Source organism: Vipera berus (assembly GCF_964194415.1).
Source record: "Vipera berus genome assembly, chromosome: 3".
Classification (NCBI taxonomy): domain Eukaryota; kingdom Metazoa; phylum Chordata; class Lepidosauria; order Squamata; family Viperidae; genus Vipera; species Vipera berus.
In genome coordinates this window covers 182,945,738-182,971,566 of record NC_138204.1, presented here as the reverse complement: position 1 = coordinate 182,971,566, position 25,829 = coordinate 182,945,738, and the positions used below count along the sequence as shown (strand labels likewise).

The following is a 25,829-nucleotide window of genomic DNA, read 5'->3' as shown; positions in this document are numbered from 1 at the left end:
CATATCATGCTGAAGCATAGTTACAGAAAAGGATGTATAAATACTTTTACTTTACAGAGAATTCAATAGTTATATATTCCATTTTGGTCTATAAATTATTAATATTAATGTTTTGAGTATAATTTGAACATTCTTTGTTTCTTTCTTAGTGTTTGAACATTTTTTCTGATACCCATCTGAAATGTACTTCCTTGTAATTTAATCTCATTATTTCTCATCTTCTGGAACATCTCTGTACAGTTCTGCCTCACCTTCTACATGACAGCTGTTCAATATAGGTTTCATATCACCCTATAGTCTTGCTTTTCCAGACTAAATTTATCAGTGTATTTAACTGTTCATTTTATTTTTTCCTTTAAAAATGTCATGTTGAGGATAAGACATGTCCATATAGTTTTGACTTCTCCAGACTAAATATATCAGTGCATTTAACTATTCCTTTTAATTCCTTTCCCCTTAAATGGACATGTTGAGGACAACTTCCCATAGTCTTGTCTTCTCCAAACTAAATATATCACTGCATTTTAACCATTCCTTTTATTATTGTTTTTTAAAAGCTCTTATTACCTTGGTTCCTCTTCTTTGGACATATTCCAGTTTGTGAAGTTATTTAGAAGTATTTTCAAGAGAACATGGCCTAGAACAGAATCTAGTGAAATGCCAATCAACTCTTCCCTCTAGCTTGATTAGATTCAGCCAACTCTATATTCCTCTAACTATAATATAATGCAGGCCACATTTAGTCTTCATCTTTATTTGAATATTCTAGGAAACTTACAAGATGCTTTCTTCAAGTCGAGTTATTCCATGTTCACTTCATTCTTGTGGTCAATTAATCTGGTCATGTATCTCCCCCCCCCAAAAAAATAAGGCATGTTTGGCATGTTTTATTCTAATAGGACCACAATGGATTCTGATAAGCAATACATTTTTCTATATTTTCATAAACAATCTGTTCAATATTTAAATAGGCATCATCAACATGTTCTCTTGGCAATGATCAAATAATTAAAAAACCCAATAAAATACAAAATAATAAAAATATAAAAAATACAAAGCACCATATCTGGCTTGCAAAAATCTAGAGAGCCACTTGATGCAGCGAAGAGATAGAGAAAGCATTTACTTTTGGCTGCTTCTAATCATTCATTCAGATTTTTTTTTCAGTCAAGATATGGCATACCTAAGAAAAACAGTATAACAAATATTTTAAAAATGTTTTCTATCAGTAGGGAAATAAGAGCAGCTAGTAGCTCCTACTTCTAAACTTTTTTAATGAGTGTTTTAAAGAACAGTAAATAAGAAGCCACTAAAACAAATATCAGAGAGGCCAGGTTAAGTTCATGGGAGGTTGATATATACCTACAGTAGACTCTTTGGTAGATATTCATTTTTATTATTCCCAGAGTATCTCTTCTACTTGAGATCCAATTTTATAGTCCTGAAACTAAAAAGACTATTGAGTGAGGACAAAAAAAACCTGCAGGATCCTGTCTTCTAGAGAAAATTTAAAAACTTATCATTCCACTATCTCTGTCGTGTGGAGATCCTTTTCTCCTTTTTAAGAAAATTATTTATTTATTTATTTATTTAGAAAATTTATATTGCCACCTACTCTCACATGACAACTCAAGGCGACTTACATGGATATAAAACACCATATAAAAAGAATAAAGAATAACAAGAAGAAAAATAATAAAATAATAACCCCCCATCCACCCAGTGACAACATTCAAACTAGCCAATTAATGGGCTCCATCCCGCACTGGGTTCCCCAGGGCCACTGGCAAAACCAGGTCTTCAGCGCCTTCTGAAAGAGTGTTAGAGTGGGGTCAGTCTAATCTCTGGGGGAATGAGGAAGCCACCACAGAGAAGGTCCAGAGAGAGGAAGCCACCACAGAGAAGGTCCTTCTTCTGGGTCCTGCCAGATGTATCTCCTTAGGGGACGGGACCTGCAACATTGCCTCCCTGCTCTAGTGAGTTGGGTAGATGTGACCAGCAAGAGATGGTCCCTCAGATAACCTGAAGTATCACCACAAGATATTAATTTCATTATTTGCCTGTAATTGATTTAAAAGGTTGGGAATATGAAGAATTGTTCCCAGCAGATTTAACTAGCCTGAATGTGGTAAAGAATGCTTGATTTTGACAAAGTCATTCTCTCATGCAAACTTTATTTCATCCCATATGGACAACTTACTCTTGCATGGAAAAGGATGGGAAGGTAGTAAATTGCAATAAACATACTATGGCAATCCCACAATCTACCTAGAGAGACATTTGCATAGCAATGAATATACATAAGATTGATTGGATGTCACTTAATTGTACTTTTATGTGCAATAAAACAGCATTACACTTGAGAGCTATAACAACTTCCTGTCATTAGAAACAGGAAAATCTGATGAAGCTTATGGTTAGTTTTGTAACAACACCACTTAACAATTTATATTTGAGTGAGCTTATGAGCTTCCCCAAATAGCTCATAAAAATAAGCAAACAAGGAGCTCTTCCAGGGAATCATGACTGAAGCAAAGGGGGGGTGTTGGTTTTTCTTTTGCTATTCTGCAGCTCTTAGATTCTTTACTTTCCATGTGACCTAAGCTAGTGATCATCCATTTACATACTTGTGATTATTTGATATGTCAAGGTTGGTTAAGCTCAGAAACAAATTACAACTAGGATCCAGCCCGGGTAAGATAGTGTTCCAAACACGGAAAATAAATTAATGGTCAGATTTGGAGCAGGTGCTCAAGGGGAAAATCTGGTGTGACAAGGATGTATTGACAGAGAAATGCATAATACACAAACACCATACTACTCCCTTTTGAATAAACAGAGGCAAATGGATGTGATTGTGAATGTGTTGTAGAAACAATAGCAGTCATCCTGTATTTTGCAGTCTCTCATCATTATCAGTATGCTTAGAAAAACTGGAATAGGTTACTGGTTGCTAATTTGGAGTAGACATAGGATACCTTAAGTAAGTATGGTCATAACTGATGCATCAGTCAATGCTGAGAGTAGGCTTCCCTGGTTTAGCCACAACTCCAGGAGACCCCTCCCCTCCACAAAACAACTTTTTCAAGAGGAAGCATGACCCTATCCAGTGCAACATCCCAGAGCAGATATTACAAGATTACCCTGATGTCTATTGCTAACAAGCAATATTTGATAACATGAAATATGAATTTGTTTTACCCCATCCAGATCCTTGCAGCTTCCAGACAGAGATTCAAATTCAGGACACATCTAGCTTGGCTACTTACAGTAATATATAATTGGGTAAGCTATCATATTATGACAAAGGAAAGATGTTAATGTCTTCCATTATCATGTCATGTGCTCTAAAGGAAGGACCAGTTCAAGCGTATGACCAGTTCTGTGAGTCAGGGCTGCAATTCACTATGTAAAGCTGATCCTCACCATGGAGACCATATACTCACGAAAAATTACATCCTAGTCTTGGGATGCAGCTGGTGTAGAACCAGAAACCCAGTTAGTCAAATAAGGATAAGATATATCCTCATAATCATCCAGCCACATCTCATAATACATACCAAGTTTGTAGATTCTTCCACTAACATGTTCTGAATCGATACGGTATTATTCTGCATTTATCAAAGGCACCTAATGATACAAATGATACATTGTATACTGTTTACATTTTTATTCATTGCATATATGTTATCCACAGTATATTTTTGATCTATTCTATAAATATATCTTTCTTTTATTAATTATATATTAATTACTAAATAATAATAATTATTAACTAAGCAATTATAAAAGAGGAGCAAAAGGAAAAACAAAAGATGAAAGTGGAAGAAGACAGGCTATACTATTAATTGGTACCACCATGAACTGACGAAAAAGAAATTGCCTGGAGGAAACATCTATGTATCATGGCTGCATGACAAGTACAAATAAACGTGGGGGAAAAACCCTGAAAACTTCAGAGAAGAAAAAAAATGTGCAAGGCTGGAACAGTGCGCAAACATTTATGATGAGAACCAGCACAGATATTATGGTCCACTGAGTATAAAAGTTGGAAGCAGAACACTGGAAAGCTGTGATTCATCTAAGACAGACATGTCAAACACAAGGCCCGGGGGCCAGATGCGGTTTCATGTGGCCCGCGAAGCCATCCTGGAAACAGTGAGGGAATGGCCCCCACTGCCTTGGCCCTGGCCCAGAGACTCTCCTTCTGCCAGAGACCCTCAGATCTGTCCCACTCCTTCCCAGGCCCCCATAGGCACCCTTGATGGGAACGATGTAGAGCTGGCCATGCCCACCCAGTAGGCCATACACACTCTAGCCACGCCCACCCAGTAGGCCACACCCACCCTGGCCACACCCACCCGGCCCCCGGAGGGCAACCGCAATGCTGATGCGGCCCTCAATGAAATTGAGTTTGACACCCCTGATCTAAGAGCTGTTTGAAATCCCGCAATGTCCTTTTTTCTTATCTGGTCAGTACATGAAAAATATTTTCTCTGTCTCTTTTCTCCCTTTCGCGGGGTATATAGTTTGTGTGTGGCGGGTGGGGGAAGTTTGTACAGTGGAATACATTCCCTAAGGACAGAACAGAATTGTCCTTTTCCATTCGTCTTACTCTATTTTCCCTCATCTAATTACCAGTCCCTCATCATCTTCAACAAAACCCTCTCAAAACAACCTCTATGCGGGTGTGAGCTCTACCATATTCGCCTACACTAAACTCTGACTTTCAGTCTCTAATTCTCTAGCACTTTCTTCAGCTCTTCCTTCCATTCTAATATTTACCTTTCTCTCACTAATAATCTAACCACCCAAAGTAAATACTTACTCTGCTATTCAGCAACTTAATCCCTGACCTAAACTAAGCTATAACTAAGTCTAAGTGCCATCTTTAAAAATAGTATGAACAAATAGATATTTCTTTATATATTTTTGGCTTGCTGTATTCTGAACATTCTGTTCAAATCAAATGATATTTTTTTCTCTTACTTATTTTTAGCTTGCTCCAAATCATATCTGATCCATTTTAATACTTTGTAAATTAGCATTTCCATTTTTCTGAGTCTCTTTTGCAGCTTTTAAGTTTTACTATCAGTCATAGTTTGATCTTTATATTATAGGGCTGCTAAAAATCCATTAGATGAATAACTTTCTAATTTCTCATGTGAAATTTGGTGGGTTTTTTGTTTCAAATGCAGGACATTTTGAATACTAACAGAACTGTGCACTAGCTTATAACAGGTATGCCTGCCTGCTTTTTTTTAAAGCAGCTGTTTCTTTTACTTTCTGTTCTTTTTATCTGCACCATTATGCAAGAATGTCAATATTTGCTCCTTCTCCCTACTTTCACCCAGTCTTTTACCCTTTCTCTAGTAACTTACTATTTTATAGTCCATTCTGTTGATTAATTTAATTGGTATACACATACAGTATACAGACATAAGCACACATATGTGCATGTGTCCATGTGTGAATGTGTAATATCAATTATTAGTATAAGCTAATATTAGTAAAGTATTAATATTAGCTAATGTTAGTAAATAATTAGCATTAGTCTTTGCATTTGTACTTGCATGCCTCCAATGCAGACAAATTTTTAAGTATGAAAAGTCTGGAAAAAGTGAAATCTTAATGAGAACTAATTGCTATTTTATTTATTCCATATGTAAAAAAGAAAATGTTTTTTATTCAGTGGTAAATATTCTGCCAATGATCCAAGATTTAGTCCCAAGCAGCCATATATAAGAGGAGGGGAAAGTCTTGTCTTAAACCACAAAGAATCATTGGCAATCAGAATTATGTTAGGTTAGAATAATCAATTATATTATGTTCTATAAGCTGCCTAAAATAGCCCCATGATTATAGGCAGTAAATAAATTTAACAAACAATAATAAGAAAAGACAGATCTTTTGTTCTAAATCACAACTGGTTTGTTGTTAAAAAAAATGAGATAAGGAAACCTTGTGTGTTCAACCTTAAGCTCCTGAGCAAAATAAGAATATAAATCTAACAAATAGAAGAATACTGTACTTTAATTTGTTTCTAGGCCTAATTAATCAGTAACACTAATATTAATTACCATCATGAATCAGAATTAATCAGGAAAATACCTAGTAAGGTATTTGTAAAGACCATTTTTCCACTTGAAACTTCTGTTATATCTACTGTACATGATTCAAAAAGTGAAAGCTATAGTTGACTATATCATGCAAAGTATTCTTTTTCCAATCTCTAAACTATGTAATGTTTCCCATTTCTGTTTTAAGTCTCCTGGTGTATGTAAACAAAGCATCTTTCAGGAAAAAAACTACCCAGATGGATCAACAAATAAACAAGGAACAAACAATTGTTAATTGTTTACAAAACAATTTCTTTCTCAGCAAAAGTTCCTTAAAAAGGGATTCTGTGATATGTGCTTTTATTTGAGGTTAAATTACTAAAATGCTTCATGCACATTTTTCTTGATAATTCTACTTCTGTGGATTTAAACACAATTTTCATGAATTCAAGAGAAGGAAACAATTTACTTTCAGGATAAGCAAGAAACAACACCTAAGACTTCTGATAAATTGTATTGTAGTTTGATGCACTAAGAAGTATTTTGATTCTATTCTTTTTTCACTTTTTTCAAAAAATATAAGAATAGATCTTATGGTACAGATCTTATTTCTGTATGCTGCTATTTAGACTATCCATTAAAAGCAATTAGTTCATCAAAAAGAACAGTAAGTGACCTTTCCATGACTCTCTAACAAAGTTGAAGCTCTATTATACTGGAAGGTTTATAGAAAGCTAGTTCATCATAAAAATGGGTTAGCTTGTCAAGGATTCAATCAAAACAAGGTCTTAGCACTTTATTCATTGGCCAAATATCTCTCCCATAAATGACCCTCCCAGGAAGAGATTATTCAGTGGGGGCAGAGCTCAACCACCCTACTTTCTGAACCATCTGAAAAGAACAACAGATAACAATACAGAAAGCAGGATTCGGTTCGTCATGGATGACCAGGAGCTGTATCCTAGAGAATTTCTTCAGAAGGTAAGATAACACATTGCTTTCTGTAATTTAGTGGGCTATTCTTAATTTGTTTACAGGAAAACATATTTTTTGCCACAGAAAAATCTTTATATTTTAGACATACATTTAAATTTTTTCTTCAGAAAATCAGTAAACCTGAACATATGTAATCACTTTTGTTAATGGTTTTAATTCCTAAATTTAATGTTTTCTTCAACATCATTTCGCCTTGTTTGTGCCTTTGTTTTCCTTGTTGTTTTCTTTCATCCATGTGAATATATATTAACCTCATTTAGCATTTTCTTACAACCTTGTCATGTTTTTATCTCTTTTTGTTTTAAAGTCCCAGTTATATTTGGTCTGTCAATTCACTTAGTATTCTTTGGAACTAATTACCTTCTGCTCAATTTATAATTAACTTTCTACATCGTTTTGAAAATCTTCCATTTTCTTCTTGAAGAAATGCTATATATTCGGCTGGAAAAAAAATATAAATAGAACTTTGGAACCATTGCAAATAAATAAGTACTTTCAAGGTATTACTGATAGAGAACTTCTCAAATAAATTTCTCTAGACATATCAGAGAACAATTATTGGAACACAATAAAAAGAAATTATGACTAATCAAATATCAGAATATTATAATGTACAAACAGGCCACATATGCTTTCTATTACATAGTAATTACTCCTATTAGTCTTCCATTAAGGTGTCATATTTTTAGCCTAATTAAGTATGTTATTATGCCTGTAATCCTATACTGTATGTAGTTTACCTGGAAGTAATTCCCACTAATTCAATGGGATTTAGTTTTAAGTAAATATGCTTTAGATTGCACTGTCAGAATCTTAATTTTTGAAAGGATTCTTCTTTTTCAATATATTGCATTTATTAAACAGTCATATTTTTATGAAATGTTTGCTCTGTTATCTTCAATGAATCTAATTTAGCCTAATGGGGTCATTGTTTTACCACTATCAAGCTCATTTTGCAAGAACACAATATAAAAGCATTTTCAGTCCACTCTGGGGAAACTACTCTACTTTTTAATCTGCTTATTACATTTATTATCTTATATAAATACATTAAAAATATATGTGACGTTTGGTCATTAAGCTTCAGATTCTCCTTGGTACTCCTTAAGAACAATTCATTTCAAAATGTCCTTCCAAAATTTCTCAGAGTGCTTTAAGGTTGCAGCCTCACAAAGCTTTAAAAAACTGCAGTCTAAAAGAACCTAGTCAAGACTCTACAAATATACTAATGTTTCTTATTTAGGGAAACTGGGATCTTACGGTTCCAGACGGTGTTCAATTGAACTAAATCACAAAATAATTAGAAGTAACACATGCAGATATGCATAAACACACACATATAATAGCAAAAGTTATTATTTGTAACTACAATTACAATTTTAACAAATAATACATGTATTAAACAGATGGTGAATCTTAAATCATAATTTTCATTAAAAATTCTTCAACCCTGTAGACTCTTGCTTTAGAAATTTTGTCTCTATGAATGCCTTCATTTCAGTCTTAACTTTGTCCACATAGGTCCACATAGCCTTCTCACCAGCTTTTTCAGAAGTGACTTGTCGTTTCATTCCTAGGGCTAAGAGAGAGTAGATGGCCCAAAGTCACCCAAGCTGACTTTTTGCCTAAGGCAGGGTAAAAGGAACCCATATTCTTCCAGTTTCTAGCTCAGGGCCTTTAACCACTAGACCAAACTGGCTTTCTATTTTGGAGTAAGCACCAGTAGATTCAGTGAGATAGACCTCTGAGCAGAGATAAGTAGGACTGGGCACTGGGCTAGAAAGTAGGAGTCCATGAATTCAAGTCCTGCCTTAGCCGTGAAAGCCAGCTGAGTAACTTTGGGCCAGTCACTCTCACTCAGCCTAACTCACCTCACAGGGTTGTTGTGGTGGGGAAAATAAGAGGAGGAAGGTGTATTGGGTATTAGTGTTAGGCAGCGCAAAGAAACAACAGCCCACGACTTAATAGCCAGCCATCAAAACCCCAATCAATCAATTAAAAAAGCCTCACACAACCAGGCACAACATAAATACTGCACATCCTGGTAGAAAGAAGTTCCCGCAAGGATGGTTTCCAGCAGGAGTCTGAAAATCTTTGGTCCCAGTGACCGATCCACCCTGGATCCTGCAATATTAGGCATGTTCGCCACCTTGAGCTATTTGTAAAAAGAACAAAAGTGGGATACCAACAAACAAATCATGTAAACGAAAGATATATATGAAATGTGAACATATACACATATATTCATGCTATCTCAAACTCAACGTGGAAAGACTGAGACTATTGTGTGCCATCCTAATTGTTCCACCCATTTCTCATTCTGTCCCATCTGTTTTGGTTTTCAGATCTGCCAGCTGTGAGACTCCTCAGTGAGGGAAAAAAATGGAAGAGTCCAACCTTATTTTCTTCATGGCCCCACAGACGCCCGCCGCTTAGGGAAGAATCCAACTTTCTCCCACGCGCCGTCCGTTCTTTTCGGCGTCCCTGCCTCCCTTCCCCACCGTGGGCGTGTCGCGCCAAGCGAGCAGTCGGAGGGAAGGGGTTCACTTCGGGAGACGAACTTAGGGTGTTTCCACAACTTCCTTCTTTCACGTCCCGGTTCTCAGGTTGCCTCCTGAAGTCCCGGCCAGCCACGAGCACGGTAGCCATGAAGCGCTCGATCCTGAAGTGGTTTCAGAGCCGCGACCAGAAGCAGCAGCCCCCTGCTGCCTACGAAGGGGTGGTGTGCGAAGCCGACGCTTGTTCGGTGGCCTCGCAGGATGTCTTTAAGGTAAGGTGCCTGCGGGCAACACCCACTACACAGCTGCCTCTGGGAACCGGTGGGAAACGAGAGACGGGCGATCCTGAGTAGCTTGTTCGGACCAAGACAAAGAGAGCGCTAGGGGCAGGGATGCCGACCGCTCCGGGGAATGGGAAGAAACAGGAGCATCACCTCTGCAAAAGAGGTGAAAAAGACAGCAAGCGAGAGAGAGCCCGTCCCGCGCTGGACTCTTGACCGATTCTTAGGATGATGGAGAAAATTGAAGGGTCGTTTAGCTGTGTACTGTTTCGTCCTGATTCTCCCCGTCCGCTCACTATTTTAGAACCGGCTTCTTCCGTTGTCTTCAGATTTATTTATTTTTTTAATGTTCATAGTTTGGTGGAGAATTGGGGACTGATACCCAACCCATCTGGAAAGCTCTAGTTGGACCATCTGGTCCTTATTCAGGTAGAAGAAGACTGTTGTATTTTGTCACCTAAATGGGCCCAGGTACTTTGATTCTGTGTTAGATACGGGAAAACAGACCTCAGGCTTCCAAGATCAGTTTTCTGTTTGGGAGGCCAGTGTGGAGATCTTCCTCCATCTAAAGCCAAAAGTAATGGCTTAGGATAGGGAGTAAACCTCACTGAGCTGCAAAATCTACAAATGATTTGTTACAGATAATACTGCATCTATTGAATTAATTCCACACAACATTTTGAAACTGGCAAGAAGTGCCGGAAGATGACTCAGTGATTGCATGTGTTCTACATTAGTGAAACACTGAGGCTGGAAATTAAACAATTAGCAGATATGTATTTTCTTGCCATTTTTACTAAGGTTTAAATCAAGGGATTAGAAAACTAGTGCAATTCACTGAAAAATCTTTCAATGCTTGTTTTAAATTAAAACCAGTTCTTGGCTGAAATCTTCCAATTTGTATTCAAATCTAATTGTAATCTTCCATTGGGCTTCCAGTGTTCTTAGCTAAACCCTTTTCATTGTTGAGTTACATAGGACAAGCTGAGTGTACTTAATTTTTGTCCCAGGTCTTCTGCAGAATACTATTAATATTAAATATTAATAGTCAATTAAATAATTAATATTCAATAATAAATTACTTGTTAAAATATTCTAGAGAATTCTGATAAGCATCCTAAGTGTTCATTCCAACTTTATGGATAAGTAGATGTGTCTGTATTTATGTTGAGTTTTCAACTACATGTATAGCATTGTTAGGAGAGTGGATTATAATTTGAATTATACGTTCTGACCAGAAAAGCTAAAGTGCTGAAAGATTTGTTTTCAAAATGTAATCTAAAATGAACTTCACTTACATATTTTTGCCATTTATACCGGTAACAGTTGGAATTTTTGCTTTCTTAATATAATACACTGTAATGTTCTAATACCTCATGCTAAAATATAGCCTTTTCTGTAATCTAATTGTTGTATTACTAGTATTTCTTTAAATATGCTTCAGTGTAGAAATTTAATACTTTCTGGGGGAGGTCTACCTAGGTGGGGTAGGCCTCATTCAGCAGAACTATTTTCATGTTTCCAGGACCCTTTTAGACCTAAATAAAATAAATTGTACTAATTAGATTAAAGGTCATCTTAAATAACTGCAGCTCTGCTATTAGTATAGTAGATGAAACTTTGTAGTGATAAATGAATAGTTAAGTAATAATTCACTGCCAACATCTTATATAATAAAGAGCTGCTAAAAAGCATTGATATAATTTGGAATTTCTGTGGAACCAGACTAAAATTGCTTAAACCTCAATTAGGTGATCTCTGATGGGAGTACTTGCAGACTTCGAAGTTTCATTAAGAAGAATCGTGAAGGACTTAAGAAAGTGGATCAGCTGAATGCTACACCATTGCACCATGCTGCAGGAAAAGGTCAACTTGAGTTAATGCAAATGATCATGGATGATTCCTCATTTGAAGGTACCAAAATGCAGTTGTGGTTAAGGCTGGATGCAAATTCAGTAACTCAGGAGGACAGTGAAGAATAAATTTGTTATGTATCATGTAGAGTGCTATGACCTAATAAAACATGATAATCATTAACAACATACTGTTGGGTTACATCATTCTGCTGCATTCAAAAAATGGCTATTTATACATGTATCTATTTATACATGTATACATGTATCTACTTGTAGTTGGTTCACATGGGGTGGTAGGATGGAGGGTTTGTTGTCACTGTGTGTTGGGGGGAGAGAGCATGGGGGAGGCTCAGCTAATCTCAATGTACACATGTTGTACTTTGACAATAAAGGTTTATTATTATTATCTCTCTATGTGCACCTGCAAACTCATATTTATTTGAAACGTTTTGTGATTAAAGAAACTAATTATAAGGAAATTGCTTCATCTAAACACAGACAGGTAGTTTATGTTTTCTCCAAGCATATTTCCCTTGCAGATGTTCTAAACCAGGGGTGTCAAACTTGTAATGTCACGTGACGCGTCGTGACATATCATGACTTTTTTGCCCTTGCTGGCAATGGGGTGGGTGCAGATTCGCTATGATGCATCCGGCCCATGGGCCAGCAGTTTGACCCGTTCTAAATTTATCGGAAACATAGGCAAGGGAAGAGCGGTTGGTGCATACCTGTCTATGTTCAGATGAAGCAACTTTCTTCTAATTAGTTTACTTAATCACAAAACTTTTCAAATAAATATGAGTTTGTATGTGCATATAGATGGTTACTACTAAAATGGGAAACAGTGATTTGTATCAATCATAGTTTGATCCATGTAAAACATCCCAGCTGGGAAGAACAGATGCTTAGAAAAGGAAAGGGAAAACCATACAAGTTATCTCAATTTTCTGAAAAGTTCCCATCTGACAGCATCTGGAAATCAACAAGTCCAAACAGTGCAATCTGTTGAGTAATCATCATGCTTTGTATATGTTATCGCTACAGATGGTGCATTAAGATACTTTTAGCCATTGCTTTTGCTACTGCTCCAAATTTAAGGAACTGGGTAAATTGTTTCTATAATCAAAGCCATGTATTTAGTGGAAGTCCAGTTGTTAGTATATTGTGGAGGTCTTTCATTTTAAATGTTTGCATATTTTGCAGCACTCAGGAAATAGCTTTTTAAATTCTGATTATCTAACTGATATTAGAGGCTGACTGTTAGAGGGGGATTGTAGGAGACAGATAACATTTCCTTAACAGAATGGAGGAGTGTATGGAATTTAAACTTTGTGATACATGCAGTTTTGCAAAAGAAGCAAACAAGAAAAAAAAGTTGACATCTGGCTGAAGCACCTCACAGAGTATTGCTCCTGGTGTTTGATGTGACATAGCAATAGCTTTTGGATGGAAAATTAGAATATATTCACAAATACATATACAGGTAGTTCTTGACTTACAACTATTTGTTTAGAAACCATTCAAAGTTACAATGATGCTAAAAGTGATTTATGACTGGTCATCACACATATGACTGTTACAGCATCCCTGTAATTATGTGATCACAATTTGTGCACTTGGTAATGGCACTTATTTGTAACAGTTGCAGTGTCCTGGGATCATGTGTGATCACCATTTGCGACCTTCCCAGCCAGCTCCTGACAAGCAAAGTCAATGGGAAAATTTGGATTCACTTAATGACAGTGTGATTTGTTTAATGGCCATGGCAAAAAAGATTGTAAAAACAGGCATGGTTACATGATGATTCACATAACCACCGCATCACTTAGTGATGGAAGTTCTGGTCCCACTTGAGGTCGTAGATTGAGAATTACTCTATTTACAACTCAAATTCATGTAGAATGAAATGCATCTACTGGTCTTTTGAGAGCATATTACAAACATGCACATACAGTTGATGGTTTAAATGCGGAATCTTGAGAATACATACAGAATAAGGTTTCTGCTCTAAAGCTAGTCTAAAGAAAAGAAGAAATAGGGGAGACATGATAGCCGTGTTCCAGTATCTGGAACAAGGCAGAGGGGACCAGTTTGTTCACCAAAGCACCAGAGGGAAGGACGAGAAACAATGGTTGGAAACTGATCAAAGAGAGAAGCAACCTGGAATTAAAGAGAAACTTCCAGACAGTGAAGACAATCAACCAGTGGAACAGCTTACCCCCAGAAATTGTGGGTGCTCCATCACTGAGATTTTTAAGAAGAGACTAGACTTTCACCTATCTGAGATGGTATAGGTCAGGGGTCAGCAACCTATAGCAACCAGGGGTCAGTGAAAGAGCCACTCGGAACCGGTTCCCTCACAAAAGGGAAAACTGGGAGCCGCAAAAAATGTGTGCACATGCGCATACATGCGTGCATGCACAGAACAGGGTTTGACTGAAGAGTGGAGCCAAGGCGAGCTATGCACCTACCCTGCATATTTGAATTGATTGGTTGAACTTTTTTAGTCCCACTTTTTTTTTTTTTGGACCCTCACATGGCAGAGGACTGGGAGCCGCAGGAGACGGCTGAAAGAGCTGCATGCGGCTCCGGAGCCGCGGGTTGCAGACCTGTTGTATAGGTTCTCCTGCTTGAACAGGGGGCTGGACTAGAAGACCTCCATGGTTCCTTCCAGCTCTATTCTATTCTATTCTATTCTATTCTATTCTATTCTATTCTATTCTATTCTATTCTATTCTATTCTATTCTATTCTATTCTATTCTATTCTATTCTATTCTATTCTATTCTATTCATTAAATTTATATTTCCATTTCCATTTCATTACATTAGTTTTACATGAAATATAATACCATTTTATGTGAAATAAAAGTGTGAAGTGACATTTACTTGATTTTCCTATCTTTGGCATAGCTCTAAATGTAACAGACTCGTCTGGAAATACACCACTGCACTGGGCTACAAAAAAACAACAGACTGGAAGTGTTAAATTACTTCTCAGCAGAGGAGCCAACCCAAACATCCTTAATTCCAATATGATTTCTCCACTTCACTGGGCTGTGCTGTATCTTTTGAACGATTTAGTTAAGGTAAAGCTACATTTCCAAATTTATATGCATACAAGTTAGTGAAGTTAAGAAATAAGATCATGTCATGGATATTTATAGGAGTTATTGTGAATAAATGGGGTTTGATATGCTGCATCTTGATTTTTGGACAAGCTGAACTATACCACAGATGAGAAATGCTGCATCTTATAATCTCTACTACTAAGTGTAGAAGCTAAGTTAATCTTTCAAATTCTGATATTGTTCTTAAGTTTTTAAAACAAAACCAGATAACAGAAATTGCTTCATTAGCAATTTAGTTTTATTAGCTGACGGCAAAATACAGAGGAAAGTTTAAAAATAGTTTTAAAATTTTGGCTTTCAGGATAAGGTTTCTTCTCTTTTGATACTTTGGGTCCAGTTGATTCCTGATGAGTACCTGTTTTTTCTTGGCAGTGGTTTGCCTCCTTTCTAGGGCTGCGAGAGAGTAATTGGCCCAAGGTAACCCAAGCCAGTTTCATGCCTAAAGTGGGACTATAACTCACTGCCTCCTGGTTTCTAGTCTGATGCCTTAACCACTACACCAAACAAGCTCTATCAGGAAGTTATATTGAAGATAGTGAGTGTTCTGATATAATGAAGCTAAAATGATGGAGAGTACAGAGCAGGGATCCCCAGCCCCTTGGATATGGACTGGTACCAGCCTTTGGGAACTGGGAAGAAGAAGCAGCGGGCAAGTGTGCAAAGCTTCATTTGTGCATGCACAAGATCTAGGATGCACAAAACTATTCCCTCCCCCTGCTGCTGCTGCTGCCTGTCCGTGGAACCAGAAAGGTTGGGAACCAGTGGTGTAGGACTCAGCCTGGAAACAGAGAAAGACTATATCTTCATTCTGCCTTAGGCACAAATTGTCTAGTTATGAAACCACTACCAAAAGTGTTATAAGAAAAATTGCAGAGAGAGTCTTATTTGCAGTTATTAATCTATATATAGTCTACAACTTACAACTATAATTGTTCCAAACTGAGAAGAATTTAGTTACCGCATATACTTGAGTATAAGCCGAATTTTTCAGCCCACTTTTTGGGCTGAAAAATTCCACTTCGGCTTATACTCCAGTCAACAAAAAAACTTACCGAGGACTTGTGCGCGGCCGAGGCTTTGGTGCTTCCGGGATCGCGGGCACCTCTCCCAAGCCACCGCCGTCCGAGACCTGCCGAAGTTTGGGGAGGTTTGGGGAGGTGCGCGCGCACCTCCCCAAACCTCCCCAAACGTCGGCAGGTCTCCGGACCTCCGCGCCTTGCCTGCCTGCTTCTTTCCGCAGCGGAAAGAAGCAGGCAGGCAGGGCGCGGAGGAACGGAGACCTGCTGACGTTTGGGGAGGTTTGGGCGCCTCCCCAAACCTCGGCAGGTCTCCGTTCCTCCGCGCAGACCTGCCGACGTTTGGGGAGGTTTGGGCGCCTCCCCAAACCTCCCCAAACCTCGGCAGGTCTCCGTTCTTCCTGCCGACCTTTGGGGAGGTTTGGGCGCCTCCCCAAACCTCCCCAAACCTCGGAAGGTCTCCGTTCCTCCTGCCGACCTTTGGGGAGGTTTGGGCGCCTCCCCAAACCTCCCCAAACCTCGGCAGGTCTCCGTTCCTCCTGCCGACCTTTGGGGAGGTTTGGGCGCCTCCCCAAACCTCGGCAGGTCTCCGTTCCTCCGCGCAGACCTGCCGACGTTTGGGGAGGTTTGGGCGCCTCCCCAAACCTCCCCAAACCTCGGCAGGTCTCCGTTCCTCCTGCCGACCTTTGGGGAGGTTTGGGCGCCTCCCCAAACCTCGGCAGGTCTCCGTTCCTCCGCGCAGACCTGCCGACGTTTGGGGAGGTTTGGGCGCCTCCCCAAACCTCCCCAAACCTCGGCAGGTCTCCGTTCCTGTTTGGGGAGGTTTGGGCGCCTCCCCAAACCTCCCCAAACCTCGGCAGGTCTCCGTTCCTCCGCGCAGACCTGCCGACGTTTGGGGAGGTTTGGGCGCCTCCCCAAACCTCCCCAAACCTCGGCAGGTCTCCGTTCCTGTTTGGGGAGGTTTGGGCGCCTCCCCAAACCTCCCCAAACCTCGGCAGGTCTCCGTTCCTCCGCGCAGACCTGCCGACCTTTGGGGAGGTTTGGGCGCCTCCCCAAACCTCCCCAAACCTCGGCAGGTCTCCGTTCTTCCTGCCGACCTTTGGGGAGGTTTGGGCGCCTCCCCAAACCTCCCCAAACCTCGGCAGGTCTCCGTTCCTGTTTGGGGAGGTTTGGGCGCCTCCCCAAACCTCCCCAAACCTCAGCAGGTCTCCGTTCCTCCGCGCAGACCTGCCGACGTTTGGGGAGGTTTGGGCGCCTCCCCAAACCTCCCCAAACCTCGGCAGGTCTCCGTTCCTGTTTGGGGAGGTTTGGGCGCCTCCCCAAACCTCCCCAAACCTCGGCAGGTCTCCGTTCCTCCGCGCAGACCTGCCGACGTTTGGGGAGGTTTGGGCGCCTCCCCAAACCTCGGCAGGTCTCCGTTCCTGTTTGGGGAGGTTTGGGCGCCTCCCCAAACCTCCCCAAACCTCGGCAGGTCTCCGTTCCTCCGCGCAGACCTGCCGACGTTTGGGGAGGTTTGGGCGCCTCCCCAAACCTCCCCAAACCTCGGCAGGTCTCCGTTCCTCCTGCCGACCTTTGGGGAGGTTTGGGCGCCTCCCCAAACGTCGGCAGGTCTGCGCGGAGGAACGGAGACCTGCCGAGGTTTGGGGAGGTTTGGGGAGGCGCCCAAACCTCCCCAAACGTCGGCAGGTCTGCGCGGAGGAACGGAGACCTGCCGAGGTTTGGGGAGGTTTGGGGAGGCACCCAAACCTCCCCAAACAGGAACGGAGACCTGCCGAGGTTTGGGGAGGTTTGGGGAGGCGCCCAAACCTCCCCAAAGGTCGGCAGGTCTGCGCGGAGGAACGGAGACCTGCCGAGGTTTGGGGAGGCGCCCAAACCTCCCCAAAGGTCGGCAGGAGGAACGGAGACCTGCCGAGGTTTGGGGAGGTTTGGGGAGGAGCCCAAACCTCCCCAAAGGTCGGCAGGAGGAACGGAGACCTGCCGAGGTTTGGGGAGGCGCCCAAACCTCCCCAAAGGTCGGCAGGAGGAACGGAGACCTGCCGAGGTTTGGGGAGGTTTGGGGAGGCGCCCAAACCTCCCCAAAGGTCGGCAGGAGGAACGGAGACCTGCCGAGGTTTGGGGAGTTTTGGGGAGGCGCCCAAACCTCCCCAAAGGTCGGCAGGAGGAACGGAGACCTGCCGAGGTTTGGGGAGGCGCCCAAACCTCCCCAAAGGTCGGCAGGTCTGCGCGGAGGAACGGAGACCTGCCGAGGTTTGGGGAGGCGCCCAAACCTCCCCAAAGGTCGGCAGGAGGAACGGAGACCTGCCGAGGTTTGGGGAGGTTTGGGGAGGCGCCCAAACCTCCCCAAAGGTCGGCAGGAGGAACGGAGACCTGCCGAGGTTTGGGGAGGTTTGGGGAGGCGCCCAAACCTCCCCAAAGGTCGGCAGGAGGAACGGAGACGCCTCCCCAAACCTCCCCAAACCTCGGCAGGTCTCCGTTCTTCCTGCCGACCTTTGGGGAGGTTTGGGCGCCTCCCCAAACCTCCCCAAACCTCGGCAGGTCTCCGTTCCTGTTTGGGGAGGTTTGGGCGCCTCCCCAAACCTCCCCAAACCTCAGCAGGTCTCCGTTCCTCCGCGCAGACCTGCCGACGTTTGGGGAGGTTTGGGCGCCTCCCCAAACCTCCCCAAACCTCGGCAGGTCTCCGTTCCTGTTTGGGGAGGTTTGGGCGCCTCCCCAAACCTCCCCAAACCTCGGCAGGTCTCCGTTCCTCCGCGCAGACCTGCCGACGTTTGGGGAGGTTTGGGCGCCTCCCCAAACCTCCCCAAACCTCGGCAGGTCTCCGTTCCTGTTTGGGGAGGTTTGGGCGCCTCCCCAAACCTCGGCAGGTCTCCGTTCCTCCGCGCAGACCTGCCGACGTTTGGGGAGGTTTGGGCGCCTCCCCAAACCTCCCCAAACCTCGGCAGGTCTCCGTTCCTCCTGCCGACCTTTGGGGAGGTTTGGGCGCCTCCCCAAACGTCGGCAGGTCTGCGCGGAGGAACGGAGACCTGCCGAGGTTTGGGGAGGTTTGGGGAGGCGCCCAAACCTCCCCAAACGTCGGCAGGTCTGCGCGGAGGAACGGAGACCTGCCGAGGTTTGGGGAGGTTTGGGGAGGCGCCCAAACCTCCCCAAAGGTCGGCAGGTCTGCGCGGAGGAACGGAGACCTGCCGAGGTTTGGGGAGGCGCCCAAACCTCCCCAAAGGTCGGCAGGAGGAACGGAGACCTGCCGAGGTTTGGGGAGGTTTGGGGAGGAGCCCAAACCTCCCCAAAGGTCGGCAGGAGGAACGGAGACCTGCCGAGGTTTGGGGAGGCGCCCAAACCTCCCCAAAGGTCGGCAGGAGGAACGGAGACCTGCCGAGGTTTGGGGAGGTTTGGGGAGGCGCCCAAACCTCCCCAAAGGTCGGCAGGAGGAACGGAGACCTGCCGAGGTTTGGGGAGTTTTGGGGAGGCGCCCAAACCTCCCCAAAGGTCGGCAGGAGGAACGGAGACCTGCCGAGGTTTGGGGAGGCGCCCAAACCTCCCCAAAGGTCGGCAGGTCTGCGCGGAGGAATGGAGACCTGCCGAGGTTTGGGGAGGCGCCCAAACCTCCCCAAAGGTCGGCAGGAGGAACGGAGACCTGCCGAGGTTTGGGGAGGTTTGGGGAGGCGCCCAAACCTCCCCAAAGGTCGGCAGGAGGAACGGAGACCTGCCGAGGTTTGGGGAGGTTTGGGGAGGCGCCCAAACCTCCCCAAAGGTCGGCAGGAGGAACGGAGACCTGCCGAGGTTTGGGGAGGCGCCCAAACCTCCCCAAAGTTCGGCAGGTCTGCGCGGAGGAACGGAGACCTGCAGAGGTTTGGGGAGGTTTGGGGAGGCGCCCAAACCTCCCCAAAGGTCGGCAGGAGGAACGGAGACCTGCCGACGTTTGGGGAGGTTTGGGGAGGCGCCCAAACCTCCCCAAAGGTCAGCAGGAGGAACGGAGACCTGCCGAGGTTTGGGGAGGTTTGGGGAGGCGCCCAAACCTCCCCAAAGGTCGGCAGGAGGAACGGAGACCTGCCGAGGTTTGGGGAGGTTTGGGGAGGCGCCCAAACCTCCCCAAAGGTCGGCAGGAGGAACGGAGACCTGCCGAGGTTTGGGGAGGCGCCCAAACCTCCCCAAAGGTCGGCAGGAGGAACGGAGACCTGCCGACGTTTGGGGAGGTTTGGGGAGGTGCGCGCGATCCTGGAAGCACCGAAGCCTCGGCCGCGCGCAAGTCCTCGGTAAGCTCCGGGCGGTCACTTGCTTCGCGTCTCCTGAGGGAAGGGGGGGCGACTGGAGCGGGCGTGTTTCCTCGCCTGCTGGGCGCCGCGATTTGCCCGGGGAACGCGCGGGCCCCGAATGGCAGCGTGGAGCGAGGAAGCGGACAGCCAGGGCTTCCCTGAGAGCCGCGGCCACACAGGGTATTCCTGTGTATTCAGGCTTGCAAAATGGCGGATCGAGCCTCTGCTGGTGGCAGAGGCTTGCAGAACGGCGGATCGGCTTATACTCGAGTCAATAACTTTTTCCAGTTTTTGGGGGTGAAATTGGGGGTCTCGGCTTATACTCGAGTCGGCTTATACTCAAGTATATACGGTAAATAGGCAATACAGGAATCCTCAAGTGTACAATCATAACTGAGCCTGGAATTATAATCATAAGTCATTGTGGTTGTTGTGTAGCCAGTTCTTTGCAGGCAATAAGCGAGACGGAAGGTTTATTAAAATAAACAGGAACAGAACTGAAACAGAGGCTGCTGCGCAGCTACTTATATGGATGGCCACTAGGCGGTGGCCAATAGGTTTAAAGGAACCCATTCCCGCCCCAAATCTACCAATGATATTCCTGGAGAGAACAAGTCTGGCTTGGTCTGTAGCTGTTACATAGACATAACATTGAGTAACCGTTAAGCAGCATTTAATCAATACAAGCAAAAACCCCAATACATTAAAGTGGTCATTAAGCGGGTTACCATATGACTGGACCTGATTTTATGACCTTTTTTGTGGCAGTCATTAAATAGACATGGTGATCATTGATAGGGAGGGAGGGAGGGAGGAAGTGTGGGTGGGAAAAGGCAGGCAGGCAAGAAGGAAGATGCTTCCACAAACCTTCAGGCCCTAACTCTGAGTTTAATATGATGATATCTGACTTTATTAATTGTGCCATAACAGAAAATTCAGTCTTAATTGAAGCCATTGTTATATAGCAGATTACATACAGAATAACGGTATATCTTAACACCACTGAATTGTGATAGGATCCTGGACGTTTAAGAGTATATGCATTCAATTTACAAACAGGAGCTACTATTTATTTGAACTTCTAGACTTAAAAAATGCAACATTGGAATATTGCTATAATACAGTACAACAGTGAGCATTGAAAATGGGGTGTAAACATATCAAAACAGGTTTTCATTAACTGTACTAATTGCATACTAATATTAAGGCACAGCTCTAAATCACAAATCTGGTCAGAAACATGAAGTGATCTATAATTGGAGAACAAGAGTGAGTCTGTCCTTGTCACAGTTACAATATATCCTGGTCCAAGAATATAACAGTGAGTTGACAGAAAACATTTACATTTTATCTGAATATTTAGATTTTCCTTGGATGCAGCAATACGGATGTAAATCTGGAAGGAGAGGGTGGGAATACACCCATACTAATAGCATGTTATAAAGATAATCCTGAAGCACTGAAACTTCTGGTATGTATAACAAATGTATATATTTTTGTCAGTGTGCTTGAGTTCTCCTTTGTCTGCTACTTACACTATCTTTTTATAACTTCATGTTCTTGAGGGTTGCGATGTTGTAATTGATTTGCCACCATAATTGAGCCTACTATTTCATGATGGTTGTAAAGTAAGTCACTGTATGGCCAGATCAGTTTTAGCAATAGTAATAGCAATACTGTAGCACTTAGACTTATATACTGCTTCATAGTGCTTTACAGCCTTCTTTAAGGACCTTACAGAATCAACATATTGCCCCGAACAAAGACTTTGGAAGGATCGAGGTGGTCAGGATCAAATTGCTGGCAGTCAGCAGCCTGCAATACTACATTCTAACCACTGCACCACCATGGCTCTTTTTTTACAATCTCATTTTACAATCTTTTTTGTGGCAGTTGTTAAACACAGCTGTTGTTAAGGTTTCCAGAAAAATATAATAAATTGCACTTACAGGACCCTTTTCTTCAGTTTACCAATCGACAATGGTTGGTGACCTCTGCTCTGCCACCTCTACTCGAGCTTGCTAGTCGGCCGCTTCGCCTCCTTTGTGCTGGGTGGGGCAGCGGCCTGATGGACCTGCTGCTGGCGGCGGTGGTGCACATGTCAACAGAGAGGGCTCTGAGTGCCACCTCTGGCACGCGTGCCATAGGTTCGCCACCACTGCCTTAAGGGAAGAAATTGATTGTATGGGAACCCTGTAATCCCTCCATCATTCCAGGGAACTTTAGGATAATCTATCTCTACTGAGGAAGATGCACTTTGGCTGAGTGAGAAGTAGAACTTTCTGATTTGTGGCCTCTGTTCCACAATTGGGAGAGATCACCAGCTAAAATGCATTTGTATAAATTAGCCAGTGTTTTAAGATTTTCATTTCTTATGGTATGGTAGTGTATGCAATGAGTGCGTGTGAAAGTGTTTAAGAGTTGTCATTTCATAATTGGTTCTTCTTCTTGCAGATCGAAAATGGCGGTGACATTTGTAAAGCGAACAATATGGGCTGTATGCCAGTCCATGCAGCTGCCTTTTCTGGTTCGAAATTATGTTTGGAGATTATTATAAAGCGAGGTAAATACATTTAGGAAACCATCCATTAATATTGATTACAACTGAAGTAGCACTCAGACATGATTCCTTAAAATATTATAGGTCTGTAGGGTTTAAGTGGCTGTAAAGTTAGTGAGTATAATAGCCATTAATATGAACAGGGCAACAGATGCTAGGATGTGTTATTCTGCAAGGCTCCTGAGGCTGGAGGAGAAATAGGGCAGTGATCCAAGGGCTGGTACAAAAGGGGAAATGCTGCCTCATGCACATAATTTGTTGCTGTTGGTAAAATACTTTACTTTTAAAAAGTGTTAAAATGTTATCAGAGTTATATTTCCATTATTACCCAAAGTAATGAAAAAGAATTCCAATGATTTTTCAGCTCTTAGAAAAAAAGGAGCTTGGAACAGGATTACAGGTAATTCTCGACTTACAACCACAATTGAGCCCGAAATTTATGTTGCTAAGTGAGACATTTCTTAAAATTTTGCCCAATTTTATGATTTTTCTTGCCATAGTTGTTAAGTGAATCACTGCAGTTGTTAATTTAATAACCTGTTTGTTAAGTGAATCTGACTTCAACATTGACTTTGCTTGTCAGAAGGTCACAAAGGGTGATCATATGACCCCGGGACACTGTAACCGTCATAAATATGAACCAATTGCCAAGCATCCAGATTTTGATCCTGTGACCATGGGGATGCTGCCTTGGTTGTAAGTGTGAAAAACGGTCATAAGTCACTTTTTTCAGTGCTGTTGTAACTTTGAACAGTCACTAAACAAACTGTTGTAAGTCGAGGATTACTTTACTAGAGCTGGACTGCAAAGAAGTAGATGACACTAGATGGCAGCAGAAAGACATGCAGAAAAATTTAACACTTTGCTATGTTCAACTTAACTACACAATGAGATTAATTACTGGGTGCATAAAATCTACACCTATTCATTGGCTACCAGTTCTTAGCCATATACTCCCCCTGCACTTACGACGACAAGAAGCTCTTATTCGGGAGTATAGTAAGATCCTGCTAAACTCCTCTCTACCCATTCATGGTTATACCTCTGTTCTTTTAAGAGGTCGACTAAAGTCAAGAAACCCGCCACTCCTTACAGCACTTAAGCTGCTGGCCGAACATCAGAGCACCACACAAAAGTGGATGGAAGCATGGAATAGCTATACCTCCCAAGATATTTTCGAGCATATTAATCCTAATAATATACCTCCAGGGTTCAACTTACCCCGACACATATGGGTGACATACAATAGAATTAGAACGACTCATGGGGTGTGTGCCAATTCTTTGTATAAATGGGGGAAGACATCTTCAGCGCAATGTGATTGCGGGGCTTCCTGACAGACTATCCAACATATAGTGAGGGAATACATTAATAGAAAATACCCAGGAGATTTTAAGGACTTCCTCTGCGTAACAACGGTAGCTACTGACTGGATTTCCAAACTCGACATCAAACTCTTAAATGTTATTTCTGGTTTCCTCTTAGGTTTTATTACTGCTTCTTTTTAATTGTTTTAACTGTTTTAACTTGTAAATATGAAATGTTTTTTAATATTGTGTGTGACCAGCCATACGCTAAATAAATAGTGGGTTATATGGAATTTTACAGCCCATGTTCGTTAGCTCTAGGCTGGAGTGGACAGCTGCTGTCTGCTCCTGTATTAAAATGTGTAAGGTACCTTTATTTTATTTATTTATTTATTTTAATTCCATTTATATCCCGCCCTTCTCCGAAGACTCAGGGTGGCTTACAAGCTTAGCAGTAGCCTTCATTCTATGTATATGCCTGCTTATTAGGGCTTTCACACACACCCCAAGCGGCATTATTACAAAGTCAGCTTATTGCCCCCAACAATCTGGGTCCTCATTTTACCTACCTCGGAAGGATGGAAGGCTGAGTCAACCTTGAGCCTGGTGGGATGCGAACCTGCACTAATTGCAGGCAGCTGGTGTTACTTAAGGAGGCATTAGCCCACTGCTCCACCAAGGCTCTTTAGTACAAATGATTTTATAAACAGAAGAAGGAAGGAAGAAATAACATAGAGGTTTTCTGGTGACACAGCACTCAACTCCTTCAACATTCCTTACTTTAGAATGCTTACAGTTTTGATAATCTTTGTAAGCTGAATAAAATCTTACAAAATGAACAGAAGTTGTCAAATACTTGAATAAACTTATTTTTAAATGTTAAAATGTTATATTTATTATTAAACATTTAATAGGAATCAGTAAAGCAGTAAATAATACCCTTTCTTCTTCTTCTCTTAGAAAACTATATCATAGATTTTTATTTTTATTTTTAAGGTGAAGAACTTGGGTATTCACCTGAAAATCATATTAATTTTATAAATAATGGGAAATGTAGTCCTCTTCATCTAGCTGTCCAAAGCAGAGACTTGGGAATGATTAAAATGTGCATTGAATATGGAGCAAAGATTGATCTGAAACAGGTAAAATCTAATAAATGTTTATTTTACTACATCGATTGTGGGGGGAAAAACACAAGCATTTTTAAAATTCCTGTTGAAAGAATTAGATGTTGCACATAATTCATGCATTGCAATATTTATTGTATGTTTAGTTATGCCAATTTTATCCCCATAATTTAGTACAGTACCTCTTGGCAGCTTCTTCAATAGAAAAAAATTATACTTATATTTCCTTTTTCATACACAGAAATAGTTTTTCTCTTATTTCTACCCTCCTTGCTCTCTATTTCATGTAAAAAACAGATATTTAATTACAGCTCTAGATATCCTGCATTTTTTATCCATGATGACTGGAGCTTTTTGAATTATAATTCAGCAAGATATGAAGAGCAATATTTTCTCAATTTATTTTGCAAAAAAAAAAGAAATGTTGCCTATGAACTGAATTTGAGTGGAATCAAAAAGGAAGAGTCCAGATTATGTATGTAATGCTGACTGTTATACAGTTAATAAGACTATATCATAAAATATCAAAAATATTTGGTTTAGGGATTATACATTTTCTTTTGGTTTATACCTCCACTTATAGAGTGACAACTGCACAGCTCTTCATTTTGCTGCTACCCAAGGAGCTACTGAGATTCTCAAGTTAATGATGTCATCTTATTCAGGGGAGGAGCCTATCATAAATGCATTAGATGGAAATAAGGAAACATTGCTCCATAGGTAAGGGTTTTCCTTAGGTTCCTTATATTATTT

The 25,829-nt window shown here is 42.0% G+C and overlaps 1 protein-coding gene across 1 annotated transcript in view; it reads left to right on the top strand.

Moving 5' to 3' along the window:
• Positions 1–9,702: 9,702 nt before the first annotated feature.
• The window catches only part of TRPA1 (transient receptor potential cation channel subfamily A member 1), a gene marked incomplete at both ends in the record, with an annotated part of 41,188 nt that continues 25,061 nt past the window's right edge, over positions 9,703–25,829 (top strand). Inside the window, 7 exons of the mRNA XM_081325608.1 lie at positions 9,703–9,825; positions 11,586–11,748; positions 14,602–14,777; positions 21,446–21,553; positions 22,537–22,645; positions 24,946–25,091; positions 25,660–25,796. Of these exons, the coding sequence (XP_081181734.1) occupies positions 9,703–9,825; positions 11,586–11,748; positions 14,602–14,777; positions 21,446–21,553; positions 22,537–22,645; positions 24,946–25,091; positions 25,660–25,796 (962 nt within the window). The remainder of the gene's footprint in view (positions 9,826–11,585; positions 11,749–14,601; positions 14,778–21,445; positions 21,554–22,536; positions 22,646–24,945; positions 25,092–25,659; positions 25,797–25,829) is intronic.